Genomic DNA, 19,628 nt, shown 5'->3' on the forward strand with positions numbered 1-19,628 from the left:
AACTACTATTGTGTTTTTTCTTTTTCTTTTTGAATTGCTTTGAATCAAAGATTCTACTTTAGCTTCTAGCCTAATTAAATATTCAATCCTATTGAGCATGACCAGTTAAATCCCAATGTCCAGGTTTGCAGGATATAAGTTCTCCACCAGGACTTGTCTAGCGTGAGCATGAGGAGCTTTTGGATAATTGTCGGTTGATGGCTCATAATCTGAAAGAACCCTCGGCTTAGATCTCAGCCTACGCCCACCCAATCATTGACATGTTTTTACAGAGTGTCTACCCAACTAGCAATGACTATCGGGGGTTGCTTACCTCCTACAAAGTACGCCACAATTGCGTGCTTCTGGAAGTATTTAGAGTCCTTTCTGACATGAGAGCTCCTCCGACGTTTCATTGCGACCCCTATCTGTGCCTGAAGGATGCATTTCACAAGTTCCTCATCTCCAACCGGAGCGACCTTGGGAAACTATTATTCCAGATTGCTTCCAAATAATATTAGGAGTGATGTCGATGACTGGGGTTTAAAGTGTGGCACTGCTGATTGCTCTTTGGTATGCCCTACAATGAACCAATTTCTCTTTAAAGAATGAATGATTTTAGTTGCAGATGGTTATTTATGTATATATATATATATATATATACAGGTTAGGAGACAATAGACACCAGAGCACCAGTTACTACTTGAGAGTGCTGCATAGCTACGACTGGATAGAGAACAGACAGCTAGGCAATCGTTTCGGAGATCACATACCAGTTCCTTGTTGGTCATCAGGATCACGAGAAGCACCTGCACCCAATAATTAACAAACATGGGATTTCTATAAGATGCGAATTGTGATGGAGATCTGTGTGTCGGAAACATTGGAATGAACCAAGTGCGTCGCAAGCTAAGAAATAGCCTTCACCCATGTCCTTCATTACCACTTTGCAACTATGATCTTTTTCTATGGTTTTCCAAGAGAACAATGGAGATGGGTCTTCCAGAACCTGCTCAATTTTTGACGTGGCAATACGACAATTTACAGGGACTTTTGAGAATTGTCTCACAGCTGTAGGATATGGGGCCAGCGCACAGGCCGACAACAAAATTCTGCAAGTCGAAGCCTGTCTTTGATTTGTCAAGACCATGCGTGCTGTAAGCGCTGAACAGAATAAACTTCAATTTAAATTAGCCGAATTGGAAATTGGGTCAGGTGGAGAGCACTGCCGGCATCGTGATGAGACTGGGTCCCTGGTAACTTAGTCAACCAGGGGCCCAGCCTGCATCAGATTATCGTGTAGCGAAGTGTACTCTAAAGCTTCTCAGACACATGAACGACCCCGAATGCGACAGGTTCTCCAGAAACTAAGAGAATGGTGCGCTATTCCGTGCACTCACCAGCGGAGCTGCGGTGGCAAACAGTGTACTGACGAATGTACACTGCAAGTTCGGAACTTCTCAGTTGTAACTTGTGGCCCTATTGTACCAAATACAAGATCATATGACAAGAACTGCATCTCGGAATTTCACGTCGCGCTGCTGTGGTGATATCACTAGTGCGTGGAGCCCAAGCCACGAAATTAGGGAGCTTCTTGCGCTTAGTTAAGATTGGAACAAATCGAAATTTAACAATAATGTACAATGGCAACATCATGATGTGCCTAGTTTGAAACGGGACCTTAGTATAAAATTGGGACAAACAATGGTGACAACAAGCAAACAGGTTTTCATGTCCATGAAAGGAAGATGCGATCGTTCCTGGCCAACAGGAGCTTTCAAGGCGTCACATCTCGCACTGCTGAAAGAGCCCTGTTACTTAATGAAATCTGCAGTTTTTACTGAATCATGTAATTTGCAGGAGGGGGCTAAAATCATGTAACGTTAACAGTCACAATCAAACAAACATGGTTGTTTAGCGCGTAGACACTATCACAAGTTTAAAGATCTGGGTAGTAAGCGTATCCTGGGTGAAAGCTCCGTTTCAACACTAGACACAATAGCCACAGAAATTTCCTAGTACTTCGTTTGCAACCACAATGGATTACTAAAATTTGACCAAATATAGTACAAACTTAGTGGTAATTCGTCTGCTTCAAAACCCCCAGTCTCTGGGCTTGAAACCGGACCCGTCGCTCGACTAGCTTACGTATCTTCTTTCATGGTCCTGTAGGTTTAGGGCCATGGGAAAAGATAGGTGAACCAGTTGAAAGTCTAGCTTCAGGATGAAAACAGTGTTGTGAGGCCTGATGGTATTCAGCAGTGAATCTTTTCACAGGAGACTTGGAAACGAATAGTAAAATACCTGCTTCCAACACTTGGGCGTACCACCAATTGAACGAAAAGAAGAGAAGATACGAAGACACGAAATTTTATTGAAGTAATCGTCGCAAATTGTATCAATAAAATATGGGATATCAATAAAGCGATGCAATCGCGAAATGTATAACAACCCACTCTCCTTCAAAAGTGTGAAGACAATTGAGCACCTAGCAAGTGATCCAATACATGCTGCTAGAAGTAGTAGAACAGGCATTTAAAAGCAACTGATGTCATACTAATTAACTCTAAACAACAGGTCGAGACGATTGAGCTATTGAACTTGGAGGGAAACATCCCACACTAAGACCCTGCTAAAGGGTTAGCAAAACACTGTATCATGTAGCCCGGGTAACCCACGATCGACTACCTAACATCAACTCAAGCACATGTTAATCACACCCCTAGTTTTCAGTCTTGGCCTCTTCAGGTGCATCAGCCTTCTCGGCTTTTGAGCCCACCTTCAACTTATCCAAAAGATCTGCAGCCTCATCAGCCTCTTCGTCCTTCTCCTCTGTCTTGCTGGATGCCTTTTCTTGGGCGGCCTCGTACACATCCTTGAATTTTTGAGCGCCTATCAACACAACGAACATGAGACTAGGGGAAAAGCTCAAAAAGTCACAATACAATACAATTGTCACTTGAATGAATGCTAAGAAAGAGGGGTCAAAACAAGCAGGTAATGAATCCTCACTAAGAAAGAGAAGCAGCCTTCATGACAATCACTATCAAAGCAGGGAAATTGGACTGAAATGCAAGTTGTGGAGGTGTCAGAAAAGCGAACCATTCTGTACAAGTGGGAGTGAAAAATAACGTGGCAAGAGTTCTATTGTTAGACATGATAGTAGAAGCGAGTAGATAAATGATAGTGACTACTTACTTTCAACGCTGCCAAATCGCATGCAGAAAAGCTCCTCTTTTAATTCACCATCTGAGTAATCCCGAGCATGCCAGACCCAAGTCTTATCGCTACCAGCGTGCTCTTGCAGTTGCGTAGATGACGAGACTGCAATATACAGTTTTTCAGGTCAGTCCAGGTGATCTCGATGGTGTCCTGGAAGTGTGCCTCAGAAAGGTCATAATCAGAAATAGGAAGCCCGTCCTTCAACCACCTAGTCTACAACCACACTTTCACTAAGGTTCTGCACAGAATTATCTCTCACCAGATAACTTCTTTATCATTTTTTTTACTTACCCATGTGGTTGGCACAGATCTTAAGGGTCCTGTTCTGTCGCATTAGCAATCGAACCTTTCCAGTTGTCTTGTGCTCCAGGATCTTCACCTGACCAACACCTCTCTCTTTCCACTGTGTTCCCTCCTTATCAAATCGATACAGCTTAGCCTTCCTGCATCAAACCATATAAAATAAATTACTTCAATCTTAACTATACATTCCGAATTCGACAATAAGTTGCGGCATCAAGTCCTAGAATATAGACATAATTTGATTACAATAAGTATCGATGCACGCACGGAATCAATCAGAACACTCGAGATAATGCTGTGCTAGACACAACCAGTCCAGAGCTCTAAGCCGAAGGTCGTCGATAGAAATGGCACTCCAATGACTTCTGTCTGCTTTACATTTCAATAAAACTAGGGTAATAAAGCCATCCGCTAATAAATTGACCAAAATAACATTCCAAGTATGAGAATCATTTGAAGTAATTTCAAGGTTTGGAAAATAATTACTTCATCAAAAATGCGTGCTTCAGGAAGTGTTTATACAAAATAGGAGAAAAAGAGGAAGATGATGCCTACTGTGAAGTTTGTTTTGTAAAAGATGATCCAACTGCGATTTCTTTGCATATATCTGTAGTTAACCTTACTGAAAGAGTTCTCACTGTTGATTTCTAAAATATATAGTGCGAATAAACACAATCCAGTGCAAAAAAATGGTTCCAAATACTGTAAACTCTGTAAAATAATCATCATCTGGTGATTTATCTACCTGTAAGAGAAATAAAAAATAAATAAAAACCCTGAATTAATCAACAGATTCAATCAACGTAATAGACCGTGAAGTTCTACGCGCTGCGAAAATAACAATTGAGGAACCAACCAATGGGCTAAACATTTGTACACTATGATAATCAGCATACAACTCAATACGAACACAACAAGCAATCCTCTAAGAGTTCACCAGCTACAGGAATCCGTCACAGCTCTGACCCTTACACCCCCAAGGGAGAACAAATCCGATGTTCGGCTAGGAAACCTGAACCTCTCTTCTTACAAGGGTAAGGCGGAGCTCAACTCACATATCAATTAGCACGTCCTCATTCTCCTCGCCGGTGATAACGGCAACTTCCTGCAGCGTCACGATAGGAGCGATCTGAGCACCAGTATCCTCTTCCTCACCAGCCTTCGAGACTTCGTCGGATCCCTCCGCAGTGGCTCCCGAGGAAGTGGCCTCCTCTACCTCGCGCACATCCTTCTCATCGTCACCGGCCATTGCGCACTGACCCGACTGAGGGTGAGTAAGGATCAGTGCAAGGGAGGGGAGTCAGGTGCTACAGCAGCAAAATGGTAAAGGGGAACACGATAGGTTGAGGTGCAGCGAGCTTCGCAATTGAAGAAGGTGAGGAACCCGATCGCGACCCGTCGTCCTGGTACAGAGCTTGACCTAATGCCACCTTTTACAGATCGAGGGTCGCTAATGGACACCTGTTTGAGCGAGTAATGCGGTGGCCAGGTTTAGTAGGTTCGAGAACGTGAGGATGGTCGCAACGGACGCAGTTGACGAACGACCGCAGATTTCGTCCACGTTGTCGTGTTCGTCGGATGGTGCTATTTCGTCGAACTTCCAACAAACTTCGGTTTGATGTGGGCTCTCCCCTTCATCTCCCCTTGAATTCATTTCATTGCAAGTTCATTTTACTTTCTATGGTTTTGTATTTTGAGAATTTCATGTTCATAATTTTTTCTTGAATATACTTGAAATGAATGAATCCACTAGTAACGTTGTAAAAACTTTGGCGGGTAGAAACACACCAAGAAATTTTGTCTTATTCCAAAAGAATTACGGCAAAACGGAAGAAGTACAAATAAGTAAATAATTAACGGGGTGGATGCTCACCATGAACAACTGCTATGATGTTCAAAAACCCGACAAAGTGGGAAACACTTGTAGAATAAGAACAGTTTTCGAAGATCATGTTTTATTCAACCGAATCAGAAACACAAGGAAGACACCATACTTGACTTGCCAAGGCTCCAAAGATTCTATTCGACAGGAGCTTTCATTAGAATGACAAAAAGCAATCAACAAAAAGAGATGTCTAGCAATCAAAACTTTTTAGATTTTGTGAAAACCACTTCAAAGACTAAGCTAATGCCCTGTCACATGAAAACCATCGAAGGAACAACGATAATAAGATAAGGTTGCGAGCGTGTGGCTTCAGAACCACATGCTGGATCTAACTTTTGCAACAGTGTTCAATGGCATTGTCCGAGCAGCAATATTCTGTTGTCGTTCTTGATGTTGTTACTACTGGTGTGTGAATGGTGGGTAAGGTGACCCATCTTTCATGAAAAACTGATACTTCCGGTCTGTTTCTTCGTCAGGATATGTTTGCGTAGGTAGTGTTGTCGGCACCCAGACGCATTGCCCAGCCTTGGTTTCATCGTCTAGAGTGGAGAGCGCAGCTGCGGACCGCACTTCTAGAGGGTTAGACATCTAGATCTAGACAGCGGGACTTCGACGCAGAACGGAGCTCTCGTCTCTGGAGCAGTCCAGGTTGTTAAGGAAAGTAATACTGCCTGAGAGCTATCGTGGAGAGCCTCACCTGCGACTACTTTCTCCATGGGGACAAACCCCACTTTGTCGCGTAGATCGGCCATTGCGCTAGATGGCAATGGTTGGAGAAGCGGTGTCTCCACAAACTGCATGAGCCAATAACAATACCACTTTTATTTTTAAAGTAAAGTGCACGATTCCTACTAAAGAACGAGTGGAAAGGAAACAGTTAACGAACAACGACGTCTTTCTCACACTTTCAATGCGTGGAGCATCGGTCGGTTAGGGGTTCCACCTCGGGACACAGCGAGTTCACCCGAATGTCCATCTCCAAATTAGTTAGCGACATTGTGAACATGAGTACGCCACCTGTAATTATAGCGCACTTCGTGGTTATTGAGAGGCACGCAGATGTCCATGTTGCCGTGTACGCTGTACTTTAAGGTATCGTTCGTGAACACGTATCCCTAGAACGTGAGATGGTGATATCAGGGAATATTTGAGTATCACCAACCTTTGCTTGCACTGTAAATAGGTTGAAAGGGTAATGGCAAGAAGCCTGCTGCTGATGCTGTGTTCAGGATCATTCCTCCTCGCTCTTTCATCGCTTGTATCTGAGTTGAAACAGTTTCGTTAGTTTCGTTAGTTTCGTTGGTTTCTCGTCCGTGCAGGAAACAAACATCCTGCAATATTTGAGTGCAAGCTAAGTGAAACTGGAGAGAGTTGGGTGTACCGCTTTAATCGTGCCATCTATTACAGCCATGAGATTGACCTCAATCACTTTGCGCCAGATGTTTGGATTGGTCTCGGGAAAGGGCTCCTCGCTGACGATTCCGGCGTTGTTGATACAAATGTCGAGCTGTCCGAAGACATCTTGGTGGCGGGCGAAGGCAGCAGCCACGTCATCTGAATTCATAGCGTGTAAGAATTTTGTATTCTAAGACAATAAGACAATAAGTCAGAACATAGACGATTGGAAGGTCCGATCTCTCGATGAGTTTCAGACAATATCAAGATGCTCACTATGGGTTTTAGGATACTCGTACCAGTCTTGGTAACATCACACTGGATGAAAATTGCCGACGGAGAGTTGGGCTTGTAGGAAATCTTTGCATGCTCCTCTTCTACCAAACGGATAGTCTCCTCACTTTGCGTGGCCCTCAGATCGACCAATGTTATCCGCACTCCTCTACCTGCCAGACCGACTGCCAGGGCTCTTCCTGGAGAAACCGAACAAACTGCAGTTAGTTTTCTATCATCACGATTGAGATCATTCTCTCCATGCAGGACGTCTAAAACAGTACGTTTGGCTAGTTGACCATATTGGACACATTCACTGTCAGATACAACTTTCTTCTTCGATGATCTCCACGAACAGGATTGCTAATCGAAATACTCTCCAACAAAATTTTGACCAACGGTGACGGCAATATCTGATTTGAGTTTCATCAACGATTATCAACTCGAGCTGCGATGGACTCAGATTGTGAAGTACAGGTACACGCACCGATTCCACTCCCAGCACCTGTGATTAAAGCAGCTTGGCCCCGTTCAATTTTCATTCTTAGTGATCAGCGGAGTCGCCCACCTGATGATCAACGATGCAGAGTGAGAAAGTGTCGGGTTCGGAGAATCCGTGAGGCAGTTCAGTTCCAATAAGTCTAGATCGAAGGATGACCATGTGACGTAATGACTCCGGCTTCCATGGTGTGAAATCAAGCTACTCGAACACTGTTGTGCGAATTCAGGATCTCGTCACGCCGATCAAGGAAACTTAAGTGGTACGCATGAAAATGGCGGCTACCAGCATGACAACTGGAACGAATGCTCAGAGGACATCACCTGTTTCTGCAGAAATTTGTAAGCGACATAACTGGCAGCTCTTCAGAATTGGTATTGCGTGATGGAGATTATTCTGTACCTGATGGGAAGGAGTTCAGATCCGTATGGAAACAAGGTGGTCCTCCAGCTACCTCCGACAAACCTGCAAGGAATGATCTGCTTCTAAGTCCGGAGTGCGAAGTCTGAGTTCGAGGGCTAACTGTGAGCACGAACCAAGCATAAGTGAGGATATTATACCACTGAACCAACCAACAGCCCGACGTTACCACACGTTAGCAGCTCGTCTTGGTCTTTTTCGAATTTGCCGTGAACTTACAGAGTACTGCCTGAATACTTTTGTCGGATTTTTTTATTTATGCTTTTTAGTGATCCCTGCCATGTACTTGGTCATGTTTTTCTCAGGAAAGGCAAATATAGAAATACTTAAAATAGGTGCCAAGAAAAGAAGAGAAAAAATGTGCTTTGGGGTTATATGTGTCTCCGCAAACGTGTCAACTTGACAAGCCGGGTTCGTCATCACTGAAAAATGCCGAAAAAATTCCACTCATTTCTCATCACCCCAGGGAACAACCACTCCCAGCAACTCATTGACTCACCAATAGAGACTCGAAGGTATTCGTGTGTGATGCCGCTGATACAATGGCCACGATCCACCTCGTTTACTCCGGAAGTGTCCCGAGCACATCCACCGAATAGTTCGAAGCCATGTTCAACAAAAAAAATTGCAAAAATCTGGAATGGCCACATCATACCTGACAAGGAGGAATGAAGCAAGGAACTTAATGCATATGCACAGAAAAAATGTCCCCATCATACCTGACATGGAGGAATGATGCAAGGAACTTAATGCATATGCACAGAAAAAATGTCCCCATCAACTACGGATGAGTCGAGTTGAAAAGGTCATGGTGATCCCTTCTATTGGTGTAGCAACCGTGTGCTCTTGAAGAGGCACCAAAGACGTTGATCAACAAAAAAACATTTTTGCAACACATGTATGAGGTTGCCCCAGTCATCACATTCTTGCATAATATAGTGGGTTATTAGTTGATTCGTTTTGAAGAATATATCTTTAATGCTCAATATTTTTGTTATTTTAAATACAAATTTGTTACTACCTTTATTTGGTAAGATTTTCATTACGCTTCTAAATAAAAAATATATTAGAATTTAAATATTATAATATATTAAAAAATCATTCTAATCTATTAAAATACTTTAAAAGATCACAATTGACTTATTTATTTATATGCACTATGTTTCAAATGATGTCGCTTTTATTTTTTTAATTATTTTTCTTGCCAAAATAGCAACAACAATTTAAAGTTGGTTTTATTTGAATACAACAAAATCTTTATCCAACCACTTAAAATATTAATAGAGATCTCATAATGTGTAAAAGCATCTTCAATATACTTCAAAAAGTGTTTCTAAAATCTTAGCATATTTTATTGTAACTCTTATTATTTAAAAGTTATTTAATTTTAAATAAGTTAATTAGAATATGAAAATAGACTAAAAATAAAAATAAATAAAATTTATTATTATATTTTTTATTAAATAATTGTTTAAATTAAAATAATAAAATTAAATCATATAAAATCTATTATTTTTTAGAATTATTAATCTATTTTTTTTATATTTTAAGCTTAAAATAAAATTTTGATCTTCATATTTTTAAAGACAAGAATCATAAAAAAAACTCTAAAGAAGCAATATACACTTGTGATACTCAAAAAAGAGTAGATAAATCAAAAATAGATATGAATCATAAATTAAAATATCTTTTACTAAATATAAAGAAATTAGAAATTCTTGAGCTAAGATAAAAATACAAAAATATTATTGATAAGATTAAAAAAGGCATCATTAATAAATTAAACTAATGACTTTATTTCTAGTATTATTAATAATAAAATTTTGATATTATATTTTTATCCATATTGAAATTAATTAATGAGGGCTTTATTGTTTCAATCTACATTGCAATTAAGGATTTGGAATTTGGCAATATACATGGTAATTGATTATGATCATTTTTATAAAAATAGGACTTTTGTTTCTACTACTCTTTTTTAATCAATCTCTTTAAATGTGACTGTAAACACTTTGAAGGATAAATTTAGATTATATAAAGGTCATGAATCTTTTTCCATCAAAGGTACAAACTAAGAAAAATACTCCTAAAAAAGAAGGCATGTATGAATCTAATTTAAATAATTTTGTCAAAATATTGAAAAGGATGTCATCTTAAATAAAGCTTGACTTGTTATAAAAATCCTCAAAGTTTTGATCTTGTTCCATCAAACTTCTTTGGCATATTAGTCTTTATTTTTTTTATACTTACAGTAGCACAATTTTTTGGATTCATTTATAAGGTGTCACAAATATACATATTTATTTAAATAAATATATAGATTATTTAGATAATATATATAGATATAAATAGATTAAAATAAATAAATTTGATAATATCTTGTAGAGAAGTTTTTCAAAAGCTTTATAGATGTAATTTTATCTTTATACATGTCTAAAAGTGATTGATAGATTAGAAACTTAACTAACAAGTTAGTCACATATTGCACATATTTGTGGCTTGTGATACAAGTTAACTATATGACATATATATAAGAAACTTCTCTTATAAGTTAGACATGTATCATGCAAGTTGGACATTTTTTAGAAATCCTATAAAGCATTGTCACATAGCTTCTAGTTAAATAATATACATGAAAGCAAGAATAAAGCTTTTTTCAATCTTGTCAATTGATTTCTAATTTTCTTGTCTATTGACAATAGCTATTCTAGTTTCTTCTTGAATATATATATATATATATATATATATATATATATATATATATATATATTTCTATTTGGTCATCTTTTTTTGAAAAATATTTTATTTATTTATTTATATTTATCAAGTTCTTATCAATGAATTGATAAGAATATACTTATCATTTCAAAGCTTTGTCTTTTCTTGATTAAGAGTAGATAATTTCTTTCTCTTGATAAGATATAAGTATATTAGAAGTTGTAGATTACTCTCTTCTAAATTGATTTTTTTTTAGAATTTCTTTTTTTGTTTTCAAGTTCTCTCTTTTACTTATCTTAAGGTTTAATAGGCATATATATATATATATATATATATATATATATACTATAATTATTATTTAAGTAATATGAATAGATAGAAGTAGATAAAAATAGATTAATTTGATAATATCTTTTAGAAAAGCTTCCTATAAGCTTCATAGATGTTGCTTTGATTTTATATGTGTTTGTAGTTGATTGATGGGTTAAAAACTTGGTCAATAAATTAACCACATGCTACATGTATTAGTAGCTTAAGGAACAAGCTAACTATGTGGCGCCCATATAAAAAACTTACCTTCCAAGTTAAGATATGTATTGTACAAAGTCAATATTTTTTAGAGGTCCTATAAAATGTTGTGAAGTGTGACAATTGGCATTTTAAATTTTGATTTGAAAGTTGTACAAGTGAACCTCAATGTTATCATAATGTGGATTGTTTAATGATTAAATAACATAAATTCATATATATTGTGTCTAATTTAAATATTCAATTAGATTATTATTAATGGATTTTTTTAGTTTATATACTTGTTTGATTATTATTAAAATATTTTTTATTAGATTAATAATTATAAAGTTTTAAAAATAAAGATAATGATAGGATAGACCACATGTGGTGGATTCTTAGCTTGAAGACTTTTTGGTGATATTTTCAAAGATAAGGCTGATGATAAGGATAGGATAGATTGTATGTATTGGATGATTATCTTAGAGACATCTTAGTAATATTTTGAATAATTAAGGTGACTTAAAGAAGAGAAGAAAACCACAAAGATATGTTTCTTTTATGGTTATTTTATCTTTTATTTTGATTAATAAAAAAGAAAATTTTTAGAACTTGGATTAAAATATATTATCATTGATTGGAGTCTTTGATTAAAGCAAGCTTTTCAAATATTGTTTAAGACAAGTGAATCCACTTATGTGCAAAGTTTGAAGAAAAAAACTAACTAGGTCAAGGAGAAACAAAGTACAAAAACAATAGAGGTCTAATAAGTTTGTAAGTCAAGGTAATAACTTTGAAGGGTCATAACTTGAACTTTATAAGAGACATGGTTATAAAATTTAGAATATAGTTGTATTATTAAATCAAAAACTAATTTATTAAGTTTTAAGATATTATAAATTTTGATTTAAGAGATATGCAAAAAAAAATAATTGGATGCAAGATTGTGAAAAAAAAACAATGATAAAAATATTAGTTTAAGAAGTTTTCTTTCTTTAAGTGATTTAAATCATCAATTATTTTAAAAATTGGATTTAAAGAGAAAATAAGTTATATAATCTATTTCAAAAGATTTCAAATCATTCCAATGATTTTACATTGAGTTATAAAAATTTAAGTTGAGGTAGGTCAAATTAAATATAAATAAAGATTTAATTAATAACTTAATATAAATTAATATAAAAAAATAAAAACTATGTGAGATCTATTTAAGTAATAAAAATCTTTATAATAAAAAAATTTGTACTTTTTTTTGACCAATAATAAATTTTTTGATATATTTTTGGTGAATCCGAAATAAAAAAGTTTGGAGTAGAAGTACTATTTGTTTGTAGGTATAGGGCACATAGCATACAAAGGTGAAAAACTAATTGAGTTCAATTGTAGTACCTTAAGAATATTTAAGACTTTAAATTTGTACATGCATCAATTAAATATTGAGCATTAAAAAGAAATTTTAGGAAAAAAGGCATTACATTCTATTATTAATAAGGTGAATTAATTTGATGGGCAAGATATTTGAGTTTATGCAACAAAAATGGAATTAAATAAGATTTTAGAGAATAAAATAATTGAAAATTTTGAGCTTTTTATGGTTTCTAAAATTTTTAGGCATAAGAGAGAATTAAAAAAAAAAAATAGAATAAATAAAAAAACATTTATACAACCAATTGTTTTATGGAAGATTTTAAGAAGGTAACAAAGTGAACATTTTTAAAAAAATTTGCACAACCTAATAAAGGTTTTTTTGGCAAACAAGCTTGTAAAGAAATTTGAGCATTATTGTATTAGAAAGTAGTATAATATATAAAAATAATATAAAATTTTATAAAAGTTTGGATTGTGATTTAAAAATAAAATAAAATAAAATTAAATTAAATTATTTATCTAATTTATTTAAATTTTTAGTTTAAATTTTATAATTAAAAGTAGAAGTTGTAGGATTTATTAATAAAGAGTTTAGAAGGGCTTTGGTATCAAAAGTATAATATTTTGACTCTTTGGCCATTCTAATATGAATAATAATCAAAAGATGGTATTAGAAAACTGACTTGAGGAGCTTCATTTGATATGATGAATTGATAAATTATGATTTGAAATGAATAAAGAAGAATTATTGAAGTCTGTGCTTTAAAACTATAACTTGTATGTATATTTGTTTTATAGAAGTTTTGATTTGAGCCATATCTTAAGTTTTTGGATGAAATTTTGACCCAAAATTTCCACAAGTATAGATGATTATATTAAGAAATTTATTAGTGTAAATTTTTATTTCTTAATCCAAGTTACAAGATGGCCTCAATTAAGAGTTACTTTTAATTGGTGGTATGAAGTGAAGTAAGCAAATAATAAGATCAAAAGAAGAACAATCACAAAATAATTGAAATAAATGACATGAAGCAAGTACAAAATCTAAAATTTGGTTACAATTTGTTTACTAAGTTTTTACCGAATAAAAAGTAAAAAATAAAAAATTAAAGATATATTTTTAGATAGATAATTTTTTTAGCTTTTCAATGGTGTAATAAACATATAAATCCGAATTACTATGATTATGTTATGAAAGTTTAAAGATTGGAAGTGAATAATTGAATAGAAGTGAAAATATTTTACCTCAAGGATAACTTGCTTATAGATCAAGGGTTCGAGCTTTACCAAGGTTCACATGTAGTGTATAAAGGTGTCTAAAAGAGGCCACAAGGCCTTAGTCTTATCCTCCTAATTACCTTCAAGGTGCTACAACCCATATGAGACTTTTACACCCCCCTTTCTACAAGGACTATACTAGCTACTAGTCTTCCTATTTTAATTCTAGAAGGACCAACATTTTTATATTTTTGACCTCGCCATGGTGTTCAAAAACATCCAATTATCATAAGAATCTTGTATGGCCTTCAAATCTTGCTCCATTTCTTCATAAAGGCTTCTAAAGTGGTAAAACTTATTTTTACCAAGATCTTAAAAATTACTCTAAAAATTCATAAAAAATACTATATAAATTTTAAATAAATTCTGAAAAATCATATAATATTTCTATAATTCTAATATCCATTTAAGATTATATTTTTCTATCTTGGTGATTTTTGATAATAATAAAAATCAATTTAAATCCACTATGAATCCTATTTTTTATATCAATAACTAAAATGACATGAGGTTCTTTCTCATGCTTCTTCTAACTACTAATATTCATATTTTTTATAATTATTATATATATATATATATATAGAAGACCAATATAAATATTGGTCTTAATAAATAATCTTTAATATTCAACAATGAATAAAAATACTAAACCATCGAAGTTAATTACCTCCAAGACTTACTAAGTCTTTATTTCTACTACTAACATTTTAATTTTCTATTTCTCTAAGGATTTCTATACTATTCACTAAAAATTATGATTTAAAGTATTTTAAATGCATATTTTTATCCTAAAATAATAAGTGAGTCAATTTGATGACTCACAAAGTTGTTCATAAAAAATTTCATAGTATTTGAGTATTGGATTTTTGAAATATGATGGAATTAGTGTGTAGGTGCCTAAAAATTGACATGTTTAGTATTTACTAGAAATTAGATAATATTCAAAGATCTATAATGAATTTATGGTTGAATTTTTTTATGGAAGTAATTAAGGATATAAAGTAACTTGTAGAGAAGTTTGGATCCAACTAAACCGATACATTGAAAGTTGTAAGGTAATACATATTTGGAAGGAATTTTGATATGAATAGAAGTGGTTTTAAGATATGTAGTCACATCTTAGAAACTCTTATGCTTCCTAGACTTGTATATTTGATGTAAGTTGTGAGTCATCAAATTGACTTACTTATTGTTTTAGGATAAAAAAATACATTTAGAATACTTTAAATTATAATATATAGTAAGCAATGTAGAAATCCTTAGAAAAATAGAAAATTAGAATGTTAGTGGTAGAAATGGAGTCTTAGTAAGTCTTAGAGGCAATTATCTACATTGGTTTAGTATTTTTATTCATTGTTGAATAGTAAGAATTATTTATTAAGACCAATATTTATATTGGTCTTCTATCTATATGTACTACTTATAAAAACTATAAATGTTCATAGTTAGAAGAAGCATGAGAAAGAACCTCATGTCATTTTAGTTATTGGTATAAAAAAATATAGGATCTATAGTAGATTTAAATTGATTTTTATTATTATCAAAAATCACCAAGATAGGAAAATATAGCCTTACACGGATATTAGAATTATATAAATATTATAGGATTTTTCAGAATTTATTTAGAATTTATTTAAATTTTTTTAGGAATGTTTAGAGCAATATTTAAGATCTTGGTAAAAATGAGTTTTACCACTTTGGAAGCCATTATGAATAAAGAGAGTAAGATTTGAAGGCCACGACAAGCCTCTATACTAATTAGGTGTTTTTAAACACCACGGTGAAATCAAAAATAAAAAAAAATGAGTTTTACTTGTAGAAAATAGGAGGACCAGCAACTAGTCTAGTCCCTGTAGGAAGAAAGGTGTACAAGTCCCAAATGGGTTATAGCACCTTGGGTATAGGTAGGAAGATAAGACTAAGGCCTCAAGGCCTCTTTAGACACCCGATATATACTACATGTGAGCCTTGGTGAGGCTCTAATCCTTGACCTATAAGCAAGTTATCCTTGAGATAAAACATTTTCAATTCACTTTTATTTATTCACTTGTTATTTTTAAACCTTCATAACTTACTCATAGTAACTCGGATTTACATATTTCTTATATCATTGGAAAGCTTAAAAAATTAACTTCTCAAAAATATACTTTTTACTTTTACTTTTTATTCACTGGATGAAAACTCCGTGAACAGACTGTGACCGAGTTTCAGAGTGTGTATTTGCTTGTATACATTCATTTCTCTTATTTGTATTGTTTCTTCTTTTGTTCTTGTTCATTGCATCTTCCACTTCACACTACCCATTACAAGCAACTCTTAGTTGAGGCCATCTTGTAATTTGGATAGAGGGGTGAATTTTACACTCACATAAGTGTCTTCTTAAAGACAAGCTATAAATAAGATTTGTATTTTATAAACTTTCAATTTATTTGAGCAATTAATAGCAACCAAAGGTCTTGTGATTTTTTGAAGAAAATTCTTTCTATTACAACAACATCAATATATGTAATTGACAAAAATCAATAGAACAACTTTCGAAAGCAAAAGTACAAAGTTGTTTATTTAAACTCTAGATTTAAGATTATAAGGATTCCTTAACTCACTTTTAGAAGACTAAAATAAAGAGCATAGACTAAAAATTGATTAGAAAGAGGTAGTAGGAGCTATATCATTACATAAATAGAGACAACAACAAAAAGATAAGAATTTAACAAGTGATAGAAAAGCCGTGGTACTTCAAACAATACATCTTTATATCAAGATATCTTTTTTAATTTCTATGATTGATGATTCAACTATAGATGAACTTATGAAAGTTATTTATTAATTAAAATAAATCTCCATTAGTTGAAATCCTATTCTAATTTATAATAATTTAATTATCTAAATATTTTAATAATTATAAATTAGAATTTGATTTAATATCCACAAAATTTAAAAATATTCTACTTATGAAATAAAATAAACCATCATAATAGGTGAATTCATCTAATTCATAGCTACTAATTATCTTATGACTGATCAAATAAAGATTCTTCTTACTTCTTATTAAGAGACATTAACTTCTTTAATAAATTAAATTCACATTCAAGCACCTATAATCCACAATATAAGCCACATAATGATATAAAAGCTATGTATATTTTATAAAAAAATTATTTTTATGATGTTTTATATTATACATATTTTATTTAATTATCTAATAAAAAATCATCTAAATTTAAAATTTTATCTATGATAATTTTTTATTTATTAATAATTTTTTATCCAAAAATAAGAAATCATCCATATTTAATCAATTTTTATCCATAATTTGTCATCCAATCTTTAAATCCTAATTCATCTATGTATGACCTAATTCAATCCAAGTGATTATTTTATATTTTTTTAATAAATTATGCATATGATTTATTCATTAAAAATCTCAATAATATATCTTTGATAAGTTTGCATATTTTACAATGTTGCATTTGATCCCTAAATCTCTACTTTCTTAAAAAATTAAACTTAGAAAAAATTTGAAAATAGCTACAACTTTCCTTATGGATTGCCTATTTGATCCAGTGTCACTTCTTTTTTATATTTGCCTCTCTCTCTTCCTTCTATTGATTATAAATAAGGCAATGACAAAATCCAAGCCAAAAGAAGTCAATACCCATATTTTTCCTTCCCTTACTAATTGCCTAATGCAAGATAAGTCGTTACTATATCAAAATCTAAATAAAAATAAAAAAAAAGAGAAGGAAGCTTGATTTGGCACTATGTTAACACCTCTTCTTTGCTACTCTAGAATTCCATTGCAACTCTATAACAACAATTATGCTCTCCCTCTCTTGCCTCTATTGCCTCTCTAAAAGATGCTTCAAAATTGACAAATTTGGCTCTCACTGAGCTTGCTCTTCAACAGAGGTGATGTTCCAATCTTCAAATTTAATGACATTTATGATTAGAACAATATCTGCATTGTGTTCATTCACATATACTTTCAACATGTAATCATGTCTTATATGATCACCAAACAACACTTACCATTGGCTCCTCATTCTTAAAGTTCTTAATCCAAATTACTATAATTGACATCCAAAAATATTGCAAAGAAATAAGTGATGTTGCATAGAAGGCTAGAAGTATTATTGTGTGGTAATACAATTATATAGTAAAAAATAAAAATATGGATGTTATTATAGAAGAACTTAATAGAAATATGTAATAAAAAATAAGAATAAATGATAGAAAAATAGTAAAAGATTTAGTCTTAATATTTTTTTTTGTAGAAAGAACTTCTATTTACTTTGTAGAGGCATAAATGAACCAAATTAAAGTAAATAAGATAAAAATTAATATAAATATAAATAAATATATATATATATATATATTTTAATAATAGGTTAAATAAAAAATTACTTTAAATTATCAGAAATTAATACTCAAAGAGGACCAATTGTTAACCTAGATCAAAATTAGATCCTAAAGCACAAAACCATTCCTATATAGCAACTTCAAAATTCTTTTGGAGATCAAAGAATAGAAATTGAGATCAGACTTAAAGCAGATTTTTTGACATTAGTTTTATGTCATTTGAATTAATATTGAGTTTTTGAGAGATTTCCAAAATTAATGATATTCTTAGTAGGTTTAGGTTTCGAGAAATAATAATATGTTTACAAATTTAAAGGTTTCTTAAGTTTTTTGGTATATATACAAGTAAAATTTAGATAATGCATTGGTGTATTAGTTATAGATTTGTATGCAAATTTTAAAGTCAATCAAACAATTAGATTGAAGTCAATGAGGATTTTTGTAGATTGAGGTCTCAAAAATTAGAATTTGAGGGTTAATGAATATTTCTAAGATTTTTAGCAATCCATTGTCACAAATATATATATATATATATATATATATATATATATTATTATTATTATTACTTAGATAATATAAATAGGTAGAAGTAAGTAAAAATAGATTAATTTTATAATATCTTTTAAAAAAGCTTCTTAGAAGCTTTGTAGACTCTATTTTTATTTTACATGTGTTTGTAGTTGATTGATAGATTATAAACTTTATCAATAAGCTAATCATAAGCCACATGTATTAGTAGCTTGTGGAATAAGTTAATAATGTGGCGCCCATATGAAAAACTTGCCTTGTAAGTCAAGATATCTATCATATAAAGTCAACACATTTTTTGAGGTCTTATAGAATGTCTCCACATAGATTATAAATAGATAATATATATAGAGGCAAGAATGAAGCCTTCTTCACTCTTGTCAATTCCTTTCTTGCTTTTAGTTTAGATTCAAGAGTTTCTAGTTTTCTTATCTTTTGGCAATAGCCATTATAATATTTTTTAATATACATATTTTTATTTTTTATTTTATCACTTTTTTTTTGATATGGATTTCATAAGTTTATGCATCTTTTTTTAGTACATGTTCTTTATAGATTGATAATAATATATTTATAATATTAGTGCTTTATCTTCTTTTGATCAAAAATAAATTATTCATTTTTTTTATAATACATAAGCATATTAGAAGTTACAGATTACCCTCTTCTAAATTAATATTATTCTTAATATTTTCTTTGTAATTAAGTCATTTTTTTTTTTTTTTTTATCTTGAGTGATATTAGATATTTTTTTAAGTATTAATATGGCAAAGCTTCTTGAAATAAAGAGTACAATGGCATAAATACAAGAATAATTAAGAAAATTGATGCTTGCGATGCATCAACTCAATTTATTGCCTATCACAAATATATATATATTTATCCCAATAGTTA

General features: G+C 32.5%; 2 protein-coding genes across 3 annotated transcripts; both read right to left on the reverse strand.

Annotated features, from left to right (window-relative positions):
- Positions 1-2,333: 2,333 nt before the first annotated feature.
- LOC112281320 (ran-binding protein 1 homolog b) lies at positions 2,334-4,869 on the reverse strand. The gene is made up of 4 exons (XM_024517698.3): positions 4,560-4,869; positions 3,493-3,644; positions 3,178-3,303; positions 2,334-2,871 (listed from the first exon to the last, which is right to left on the reverse strand). The coding sequence occupies exons 1-4, from the start codon at positions 4,751-4,753 to the stop codon at positions 2,702-2,704; spliced, it is 642 nt and encodes a 213-aa protein (XP_024373466.1). The 5' UTR covers positions 4,754-4,869; the 3' UTR covers positions 2,334-2,701.
- Positions 4,870-5,442: 573 nt separating this feature from the next.
- On the reverse strand, positions 5,443-8,070 carry LOC112281319 (uncharacterized). 2 transcript variants are annotated; one of them, XM_024517696.3, is made up of 8 exons: positions 7,959-8,070; positions 7,545-7,625; positions 7,084-7,257; positions 6,771-6,943; positions 6,552-6,651; positions 6,333-6,406; positions 6,087-6,183; positions 5,443-5,946 (listed from the first exon to the last, which is right to left on the reverse strand). In XM_024517696.3, the coding sequence occupies exons 2-8, from the start codon at positions 7,597-7,599 to the stop codon at positions 5,789-5,791; spliced, it is 831 nt and encodes a 276-aa protein (XP_024373464.1). In that variant the 5' UTR covers positions 7,600-7,625; positions 7,959-8,070; the 3' UTR covers positions 5,443-5,788. The 2 variants fall into 2 exon arrangements, with proteins under 2 accessions (XP_024373464.1, XP_024373465.1); XM_024517697.3 differs by having other exon boundaries at positions 7,880-8,070.
- Between the last annotated feature and the right edge of the window lie 11,558 nt (positions 8,071-19,628).

Source organism: Physcomitrium patens, chromosome 4 (assembly GCF_059467195.1).
Source record: "Physcomitrium patens ecotype Gransden chromosome 4, ASM5946719v1, whole genome shotgun sequence".
In the NCBI taxonomy this organism is placed as follows: Eukaryota; Viridiplantae; Streptophyta; class Bryopsida; order Funariales; family Funariaceae; genus Physcomitrium; species Physcomitrium patens.